This window comes from Camarhynchus parvulus, chromosome 10 (genome assembly GCF_901933205.1).
Source record: "Camarhynchus parvulus chromosome 10, STF_HiC, whole genome shotgun sequence".
NCBI lineage: Eukaryota > Metazoa > Chordata > Aves > Passeriformes > Thraupidae > Camarhynchus > Camarhynchus parvulus.
In genome coordinates, this window is record NC_044580.1 from 17,722,138 (window position 1) to 17,733,124 (window position 10,987).

Consider the following 10,987-nt stretch of genomic DNA (forward strand, 5'->3'; position numbering starts at 1 on the left):
TTGCTGAAAGTGAAGTTTTATTGAAAACCATTTTTATGCAGCAAGAAAGTTAAAAATTCAAATGTTTTATTTCAAATAGAAACAAACTAACAACACAATGTACGGAGCACATAAGTGATGGCAATATTGACACTAACATCTTTTAAATCAAATATTCAACAAAAATATAGGTCAGCTTATAAGTACACAATCTGCATGTGGTAATATATACAGCCAAGTGAAAAATATAAAAAGAAATACCGTTCTGCTTAAGAACATGATACAGTGAAGACTTTGGTAGAAAAAATGTCTTTTATTATTAAAAGTGTAGTCTTCTAAGATGCCTCCTTGAATCCAAAGACTAAAAATGAAACAGATCTATCCCATTACACTGCTGGAGGTTGCTGTCCATGGGTAGCTCACCGACTGTTGATCCTGTTGGAATCACACAGTGATAATCGGCTAACACAAGGGAAAGGCAGAGTGGGAACAGCTGATTGTACACAGGAAGACCACCAAAGCAATGCCTCTGTTCCACTGGCACTCCCAAGCCTACTGCTCCTCGTGCTCGTTGCTGCTGTGAAGGCTGATCTTCTGGACTTCCAGCTCTTCTGCACTGACCATGGAGGGATCAATGGCTGCGTACCGGGTGCCGTGGAACTGCAGCAAATGGATCTGTTGGGCACAGGAAACAACATAGAGACAGGTGTAGGAGCACGGTGTTTTGGTAAAAGAGAAACATTCCTTCTGAGTAACTTTTGTGAGGGTGAAACCACAGCTCTGGAGTACAGGAGTTCAGAGACAGAAAACCACCAAAGCTGGCCCAGCACACACACAGCTGCTCCCAGCCCTGCCCTTTGGTACCAGCAGCACAGAGCACACAGGGAAGTTAAGTAACAAAAGAAGCTCAGCAGAAGTTTCCTTCTGCTGTTGTGGCTAAACAGGTTCATAGATTGAAGTCAGGAACTCACTTGAATGTACAAGTTGACCTCAGCACTCCTGCAGAGGTAGGGGAAGTTGCCTCCTGTTTTGAGGTGAGCTCTTCTGGCATTAGGATAAAGCTTATACATTTCTTCTTTTGCTTCCGTTGAAAGCGCGCTTTGGTCGAACACCTGTGCAACAAGTCCCAGCAGTGAGTTATGAACCTCAGATTTTGTTGTTACATCAGATTAGCTGCATGCTGCTCCTAGAGGAGACCCTTAGCTTCTTTGTGGAATGGTGTTAATGAAACAAAACAAGGAAACCTGGGCACTGACAGCTAGCAAGCCAATACTGTAATACTGAAACATATGGCACAGAATATCTAATTCATAACGCAGCACAGAAAAGTCACAGCGTTGCCCAGTCAGCAGAAGGCTTCCCTAAATAGGAAGCATGTAACTACATGCTGCAAATGCTTGCTAAGTTGCTGACTGAATAGTGTGGCTCCACCTGCCAAGGAGAGGAAATATTGTTTAATTAAAAACTGAGATTCACTTACATCCATAATGGTTACAGGGATGTCTCGGATTTTGTGAGGTTCTACGTAGGAGTTCTGGCAGTTGAGGGTGAGTCTTGAGGCCAGCTCGCTCTGGCCCAGGCTCTCCAGCTTGCAGTAGAGAGAAACACTGATTAACAACATATTTCACTGCAGGAAGTGAATGCAATATTAATAATACAGCCAAAGAGAAGATAGTTTTAAAGGGATGAAGGTTGTAATTCCAATTTAGTATTACTCTGCAGGAGACAAATGCCTAAACCACATTCCATGAGTTGTTCCTGTCCCCAGAGCATGGCCTACAGATCTATTCCAGCATTTTCTCCTTTTCCACCTCAGTTCCTTAACTCCTCTTGATTGACACAAATAAACAGAACTAAGGTAGAGGGTCAGTGAATCAGTTAAACTGCTGGGGCTGTGACAGTCAACACTGCTAAAGATCCACTTCCCACTCCTTCCTCCTGGGTCATGAATGAAGAAAGCAGCAGAAATATCTCCAACCTCCCTCTCAGTAACTACAGAGTGACACCACAGCCACCAGAGCACACCTACCCTGTCCACCATGAAATCAATCCCATCGGCCATCTCAGGATCTAGAGGACCAGATGCAAAATTCCCAAGGACAATTTTTTTCAGCATAAAAGCAGGCATCAGCCAAAAGCTAAAACAGAAATAAGATGGAACAATATCTTCAAACACCAAGGACTTAACATCAAGATGCTGTATTGGAAGTGCTTTCTTTCCTTGCACAGACTTTGTGTTTTAACTTCAAATTAAATCCTTGAAGAAACTTCTAGTTATGTGGCAAAAGTATACTTTAAACACGGTGAACAACACTCTTCTTGCTCTAAATGGTTTTGTTAGACAACAGGCAGAGTTCTGAAATCTGGCCACACATCCACAAAGGATCACAGAACAATTTGTCTAATTCCACACTCTCAATTGTTAACATTTCCATTCTCCTTGTGGTGTGCTTTTAAAAGTCACAAGTATTCCATCCCACACCTCCCTCCCCAGGCTGGAATCAGGTTAGACACATATCCAACTAATCAATGTGACATTTCACTGCAAAAAAATTAATGCCATGAGTCTGCTTGCTTGTCTGTCTGCTTTACCTGTTTGCTGTCCATGTCTGATTGAAAATAGAAGTGTCACTAAAGGCATTACACAAGATCAGAGATTGGACTCTGGGAGATTTGTGTGTGTATTCAGCAAACTTCTGAGCCAGAAAGCCTCCCAGAGAAGCACCAAAAAGGTGAACCTAATGCAAGGGAAAAAAAAAAAACCAAACAGATGACAAAATGTGACCTCTGAGCAGAGTGTTTAATTACAAAAATAGGTCATTCAAGTTTACCTTGGCCTTATAATCCATTTTTTGAAAGAATCACTGTTCCATACATCTCCTGGTTTTATGTGCAATATAAATGTGATAAATACTAACAAAAGGAAATGTTTCCCAAAGACTCAGAGTGCTAATTTCTTTGTGTTCATGAAGCTGAAGCTTAAGAAAAAACTCAAACATTTCACTTTGTTCTCTATAGCTATTCCAGCCCAACAGACTCAACTGTGGTGTTCTGTACTATATGAGTTAGGAAGGAAAACTTCCACAGCATCTCACAAAAAATGAAGTTAACCCATACGATTTAATAGGCCTGGAATAGAGTTGAATTTAGGCCAAGTATTACAATTTCCAAGGGCATTCACCTTCAAAAATAAACTAGTTTCAAATGTGAAATTGCAACACAGCCTCTTTATTTATAGGCTGTATTTTTGTATCCTATATTTTGCTGGCTCTTAAATGAGACTGTTTCAAACATCAGGTTTTTATTGCAACAATTTGTCCACTGCCTTGTCTCAGAGCACTCACTTTATCCAGCTGAAGGTGGTCTAAGAGTTTCCTGAATCCATCACAGAACTCAAGGTGATCCCAGTACACTGGATACTGCAACTAAAATAGCACAAGTTAGAAAAAACTGAGATCAATCTGCTGATAAGTTGTACCAGTTGTCACATCAAAGGTTTCAAGACAGTGCTGTGCCTCTCCCATGTTATGAAGTTCCTCTTCAAGGTCCCCAGAGCCTGAGGGTGCCAACACCTCCCCCTCAGTTACACAAAAACACACAAAGTGCCCCAGAGCAGAGTTTGCTGGGGAAAGTGCAGCATTGCCTCACTCTGGGATCAGAGGCAGAGGAGGCTGGAATGGTTCTTCAGTGATTCTGTAGCATGTACCAGATACTGAAGTCATTAACTGCTGCAAAAGACAGTGGTAATCCTGAGCCAGGCTGTTTAATATATTGTACAAATCAACATTTCAGCTCAGGAGCTGAGAAGCTCCAGAAGAGCAAGCTGGTAGGATTTAAGGAGTGAATCTGCAGCTATTATATAGTCTAAGAACCATGTTATCCACATTCCCAAAGGAAAACATGGAAACCCTGAACTAACTCATGTGTTTGCCTCAGGGCTAACAAAAATGCAGCTGGAGGCAAAAAATACTTGTGTCCAGGACACACAAGGAGAAAAGTAGGCTGAGAAGTCAACAAGGTTTTGGTAAATGCTGCTGTGGACATACAGCAGATTCCAGCCTGGATCCATATGCTAGCTACTCTGTAGTGCAACTTAGCACAAAGTTTTTTTGTGGATTCCCTAAGTCAAAACTAAGAAGTTCATTATCCAACCTCTAATCAGAGCAACAAGCACAAGTACAGCACCTTTGACACAGGACTGAGAATACTCACAGCAATAACTCTGTAGCCCCATCCAGTCAGTGCCAGAATTTGCTGGAAAAACACATCTGCAGTCCCACTCACAGGAGGGAGAAATATGAGAGGGCAGCGAATGCTCCTTGGCCCTGCATCATACAGTGACCAGACTTTGCTGTCATCATCATCCACTATAATCTGGAAAGAGAGGCACAGAGGGGAGGAGAAACACAAGACAAGTGAGGTTCTTCAGCCAGCTTCCAGGGTGGCTTCTAGAAATTTCCAACTTCTAGTAAAGGCTATAATACTCAAGACCTTCTTTTACTCCTCTTTACAATAGCTTTCAGGCTGTTTTCTAACTGGAATGACAATGTGGATACAGCTGGAACAGAACTGTGGCCACACACCATCAGACAGAATCTTTTGTGCATTGTGACATAAGCTGGATAATGAACTGCACCTCAGGAAAGGAGCCACCATGCTCAGGAGAGACCCAGGAGGTCAGTTCAGGGTACCAAGAGCAGCAGCTGGAGGCTGCAAGAGCCAGCACTACCCCAGGGACAGCTTTTTAAACAACTATTGATATTTGCATCTACAGACAGAAGATGTTACAGGTCTGGAACCACGCAGGCCTGTGGAATTAAGCAGCTAGCACCACAAATTATTGATCTGAAACACTTAGAGCTGCCTGCCAGAAACAGAGACACACACAACTCCCAGGGCAGCACTGCAGGGCTGACCTGGAGGGGAAAATGCTTCCATCACCTGGCAGCATCTCAGGAGCTTCTGGATTGCCCAGGAGATTACCCACACACGAGGTGCCATCCTTAATGAGCAGCTCCTCATACAGTACCACAAGTCCCAGCAAAATTAGTGCCTTCAGAAGTGTTAAGAACTGGGTCTTCTTTTCTAGCAGCACCAAAGCCTGACTTTTTTTGACAAGGCCTGTTCTACTAGAAACTGCTTTCTATACTCCAGATGTTCTTTCAACTCCACAACCCAGCAGAAGCTGCATCTTGTACCAGATCAACAAGCACAAACCTCTGGGGAAAGCCTGAGTTAAGCAGCTAGAATGCATCTCCTCTATATCAAGATTTTATAGCTTTTTGAACAGTAATATGCAAGCACAATTTGTTTTTCCAACCCAGCAGTTAAGTTTCTCAGCAATCAGAGGAGAACAGTGTATCACAAATCAGATTTGCTTGACTAACAAATCTGCTCCTAATAAAGCCAGTATTTCAGGCTCCGGGAGCATGTGAGGAGTCACATGGTAACGTTGTTTCCTAAAGTCTTTATAAAAAAAGATTGCATGCCAGAGCCTCCAGATCACTGAAACTATTTAAACATGAACCTTTTACAAAAGCCCTCCCAATCCCCACCACAACAACTCCTTGCACACAGCCCCTGGGCTCCAGGCCTTGCTGTTCTCAGCTGTAATTCCATCAGCAATGCTGGATCCATTCAGGGTGCCTGCTACCAAGTTTACCTTTAGGAGTGTTTCCAAAGGCACACCATAGTCTTTGAAAAAACAATACCAAAGCTAGCTCATGTCAAGAGAGCTGAGGCAGACAGACAACATTTCCTTCCTTGAGCCCAGACAGTGAATCAATGGTTTAAGCACTTGTTCTGGTTGATTTCCAGCCACATGCTGGACAGTTTAACTCCAGCTCCTGAGCTGTGTAGGCAGCAGTGTGGTTAACTCCTGACTTGGGAGGTCACCAACCTTTTTCTTGTTCTGGTTGATCAACCAAGATCAGCTACAGTTCACACAGAAGGTAAAACCTGCACTGCCTCAAAACAAAGAGCACAACTTTTTAGCAGGGCCAGGGTGTCCCTTGATGAAAACTTTTAGGAAGGACTCCAATAAGAGTAAGTGGTGTATGCAAATAGAGGCACACAGGCAAAGCAGGAGATTTGGTTAAAAAAATGTTATTTTCTCTGCTGTACTTCCTATATCTGACCAGGGCAGGAAGAAGGATGGAGCTGTGCATTTCCTGTGCCTGTAAGGAGAAACATCTCAGCACATTCTCAAACAAACTGCTCAGCTCTGGCTCTGCTTCCTTAGGTTGATCTGACAGGTTACCAAGGCTGGTCAGTCTCTCCTCTGTAGTGCACATTCTTTGCACTTCTGGGGGGATAATGCAGGCAAATGTATTCCCAAAGACTGCTTCAGAGACTAATTACATTTTCAAATTGAGCTTTTTTTAAATTCTTTCTCCAATAACCAGGACTAGTTTGTTTATTTCTTCATACCCCACATTCAGCCCTGTGGCATCATTTGCCTCTGGAGGAGACAGCAGCACTCAGGAGGGTAAGGCATTCCCGAGGCTGAAGGTCAGCAGGTCACCATCAGCTTCAGCTTACACACATCCCCACTTATGAAACCCTGAGCACTGGCAGCAGCTGAAGGCAGTGGCTGCTGGCACTGAGCTGCAGCAGAACCATGTTTCCTTGGAACCAAAACCTCCAGCCCCTTCCATTCACCACCTTGCATCCCACCAAGCAGAGCCTCAGAGCACCCACATATCTTTCTGCTGGCCCTGGCTTTGGTGAGCCAGTGAGGCACTGCCTGAAGGCAACCACAGAGCACGTGGGGTCAGCAGCAATGCACCTTTCTCATCTGCAGGACACAAACTGGCAAAAATTAATGAGAATCCTGCAGCCCTTCCCTGCAGGGGTACACAGTGCTTTAGTGGATCAGCAGTTACACACTGCACTGCATGCCCTCTGCCACTCAGCACTCAGAGAGCAGAAGTTGGAGCCCTGCACACCTCAGACATTCTCCTGGGGCTCAGTGAAAGGCAGTGGGGAAATCCAAGCACGAGCAGAAAGTGGTTGGGCAGTGTGACTAAGCAGAAGAAACTGGGTTTTTCCCCCGTGGTTAAGGACATTCCCACTCTCAGGAGCCTGCCTGGCTGCTGGGAAGGTGCCTTTGGACATGGCTCTGGCCTGAGGACAATGGGCAGGAACAGTGGGGGTGGCTCTGGCAGCTCAGTCAGGTCACACAGGTGATGCCCAGCACACAGCACTCCCTTGGAGCCCCCTCCTCAGCAGGGCTGGCACGGGCTGGCACTGGGATGGCACTGGGGGTACTCCTGCCATGGCTCACAGCTGAGAGTCTGCTCCCCAGCACAGGCAGAAGTGACCTCCAAGAAGCATGTGAAGATGAAGGGTGTGCTTTCATGCACTCACATGACATGTGGGACAACAGTTCAGGAGATAAAGCAGCTCAGTAGCACAGCCACAACTGCTCTGCATTAGCCACACTGAGTCTCTCCCCCTAAAAACCAAGAGGAGATATTTCACCCACAAGATGTACATACCTTTTTAAGAGGAACTGTGCTTCTGAACCAGTTATAGTCAGGAGAGACTTTAATCTCTCCCATGATGTTTAGAAAAACCTCAGTTTGGGTCAGCCTGAAAAAGAGAGAGGATGAGAAATCAATAGCACAGTTTCACCGTGGGCAGCTCTCGAAAGCTGTGCTATGCAAATAAAGCAGTGCAGGCTGATTTGCTCTTATCAGTTGATGGCACTACCTCTGACTCACACCAAGTTCACTTTTGCTCGGTTTTCATCAAAGCATGCAATTATTCTCCCAAGAGGCAGTCACCTGACTGCCTTACTGCACCAACCTAATTATGAAATGATGATGCTTCTGTAGCAGCATTCCCGCGTGACAGCTGCAGAGAAAGTCAATTGTGTTGCAGGCTGTAAGTGCCTTCAAAACCTAAAGCATCTTCTTGGTTTCTTTTAAATTGATAAGGCACTCCAAGTTTATAGCTAATAAATATTCATACAATTCACTCAGGAATTCACACCACAGACATTATTTTATGAACCTACTCAGTATTCAGGTCACATTTTTCCATCTGAGTATAACTGACCCAAACGAGTCCCAAAGCACATCAGGAACATCACCTGATCCAAGGCTTAATTTACAGAAAATCCTTGAAATTTTAATTCTATCCACACAGAAGCAGGCTCTTGTCAGGAGTTACCAATGAAGAAATCCTTGAAGCACACCAATTAATACAGCACAAATTGATTCTGAGTTGGATCCACACAGGAATGCCACTAATTCACTCCCCAGCCAGAATGTCCAAGCATACATAATGAGTACCTCATAATACTCCATTAATTAGTAATAAACACTGAGGTAGCTCCAAGATTTAACTGTTTGGATCTTTTTTTTAAGCAGCAAGAGACCATTAGCTTCCATTTATACAACAAATGGCATCAAACACTTCTGAAGTTTGCAGACTCAATAGCTTCACCCTGAAAGCCAGCGCCTTGGGAGATTATTTTCATGCATTTACACACAGAACTGAGCATAGAAAAACAAAGAAACTTTTGCTCTTGTTACTTAACAGTTGCCAAGTCTAAATCAATAGGTTTTGTTTCTTAATTCTTCATAAAATAAGACTTTGTTATGTTCTGTGAGTCACTGCAATTCATTCGTCCCTGCAGGAGAGCTGCTGCTGGACAGCTTAACCAGTTTATGGGGTTACAGCTGGATTAACAGTGAGCTACAATTTCCTCATCTTTCAGTCTTCATTTGCCATCTTCCAAGAGTAGAAAACATTAATTTTAAAAGGGAAAGTACTTTCTGAATTGCATGACAAACACACACCTTCCACAGAGCACGTGCTACACCTCCCATGTTCAAAGGTTTGAGGTGGGATATTCAGCTGTGGCTGCTGTTTAAATTTTGTGTGGTTTCACTGTGGCGCTTGCACCAACTGTTCTGCTCTCTATCAAAGTCTGGCAGCAGGTAAAATTACAGCTAGGGTAGAAATTATCTATTCCAAGAACCTGCAAAGCAGAGCAGGTGCAAGGATGCTTTCCTGGGCTGGGGTCTGCAGTCACTGGAGCGAGGAAACCACAGCTCACACTAATTCCTTCCCACAACCACACATCAACGCCTTCCTAAAAGCTCTTCAGCAAACAACAGAGTGACAAAACTGTGGCAGACAAATGACAGGAAATGCCTTAAAACACACATTATCTTGGACTGTTACACTGGCAGGGCCAAGAAGCAGAAGTCACAGTCAGGGCCCCGCAGGGACACAGAGGCGCCGGAGAGGGAGACTCCTCCTGCTGTCAGCTCTGCTTGCCAGAGAGGGTTGGCAACCTCCTCCCGCTGGGACCACCCCTCTGCTTCTGCCACCCCAGTCCCTCAGCACCCTAAAGCTAATTGCTGGGTGCTGGGAGCACAGAGCTGGTAAGGAAACATTACAGCTGGTAAGGAAAAGGAACCGTGCAGGTGGACTTTGGGCTGGCCCTGCACCTTGGCTGGTACCACAGTGAGTCGAGAGTCCACCTGAAACCTAAATTTTGAACTTCCCAGTTCACCTGCTACCACTCCTGGAAGTGAGCCATTGGTCACTAACACCTGGGCTGATTTCCACCAGCTTTTTTCTGAAAGAGCATCTGTGATCACCACTCCTAAGGGCTGCCTTTCTTTCCAGGCAACAGGAAACTTGCACTAGACATTGCCCTCTTACTGAAATTGTTTTTTTTTTTTCTCCTTTGCACAGAAATGCACCATTAAGTTTGTACACACAAATACTCACATTAACAACAACTACATGTGCTTTCCAGCCACAGAGAAGCTGAACCATGAACTCAAAACAGAGGTTCAGCTACTGAAGGTAACTCCGACCACAAAGAGCCTGATGCTGGTCATGATCAGCCTCTAAACACCCAAGTTTCATTTTTAGTAAAACCAAACAACATGAAGAACTTCAACCTTTTAAAAACAACTCCTCTGGAAGAATCACCTATGGATGTGCTCAGAGCACTTGGTAATAGTCTCCCTGGGAGTTATTCCACTATACTAATGACATACTCCATTCATTATTGATTTCAAAAGACAATGAGAAAGAAGATTTATGGGATGTGGCAGCAGCACCTTCCCCTATCCCCCAGCACCGCTCCCACCAGCCCTGCCCCACGCTGCCCCCAGCCCCGGCTCCTTCCCCCTGCTCACCCACACTCGGCTCCCCAGCTCTGCAGGGAGAAGGGGACAAACCCCACACGCTCAGCTCGGGCTTTCCCCTCTGCAGCACAGGCCGAGGCAGCCCCTTCCCCTGAGAGCTCCCAGGGGGGCTCGGGGCTCCCTGCGGGCCGCGTCCCGACCCTCTCCCTTCCCTCGCTCAGGGGTCGAACGAGCCCGTTCCAGAGCCCAAAACAGCCCCGGCCCGCACAGTGCCCCGTGCCCACCGGGCTGACACTGTCCCGAGGGGAGCAGAGCCCGCCCCGCTCGCCTCAGCGCCCACCCGGCCCCTCAGAGCTCCGTCCCCGGTGCGGGGCGCTGAGATCAGGGGCAGGCCCGTCTCCACAGAGAGACCCCCGCCGTTGCCATCGCTGCTGGGCGCTCACCGGCTGGCAGGGCCTGGGAACGAGGACCAGGAGCAGCAGGACCGGGAGCACCGGGGGCCGCCGCCGCCGCCGCCGCCGCCGCCGCCGCCGCCGCTCTGCCCCTCCCGCCCCGCGCGCCCAGCCGGGGGCACCCGCCGGTCGCCACTTCCGGGTGCTGCGCCGTGCCGCCCACGTGACCCGGGGCGGGGCGTGGGCAGGGCGGAAACAGCGCCGCCGCCATCGCTACCGAGGCGGAAGTGAGCGAGGTGGGCGCCATTGCTACTGAGGCGGAAGTCACGTGCCCGCTTTTTTTAATTCATGTACTAATTTGCGGTGGAAGGGACTTTTTAAGACTCGTTTTGTTCCACGCCCCCACGGTCAGGGACTACTAGACCACGTTGCTCCAAACGCCGTCTAACCTGGCCTTGAACACTCCCCCCAGGGACGGGCCGCAGCTTCTCGGGCAATTTG

General features: G+C 46.6%; 1 protein-coding gene across 2 annotated transcripts; it reads right to left on the bottom strand.

Annotated features, from left to right (window-relative positions):
- Window positions 1-4: 4 nt before the first annotated feature.
- Window positions 5-10,610, bottom strand: SPG21 (SPG21 abhydrolase domain containing, maspardin). 2 transcript variants are annotated; one of them, XM_030955209.1, is made up of 9 exons: window positions 10,538-10,610; window positions 7,479-7,572; window positions 4,192-4,353; window positions 3,324-3,404; window positions 2,572-2,717; window positions 2,009-2,117; window positions 1,460-1,567; window positions 951-1,091; window positions 5-654 (listed from the first exon to the last, which is right to left on the bottom strand). In XM_030955209.1, exons 2-9 carry the CDS (start codon window positions 7,539-7,541, stop codon window positions 532-534), a joined length of 933 nt encoding a protein of 310 aa, XP_030811069.1. In that variant the 5' UTR covers window positions 7,542-7,572; window positions 10,538-10,610; the 3' UTR covers window positions 5-531. The 2 variants fall into 2 exon arrangements, with proteins under 2 accessions (XP_030811069.1, XP_030811070.1); XM_030955210.1 differs by having other exon boundaries at window positions 46-654; window positions 3,324-3,398.
- Between the last annotated feature and the right edge of the window lie 377 nt (window positions 10,611-10,987).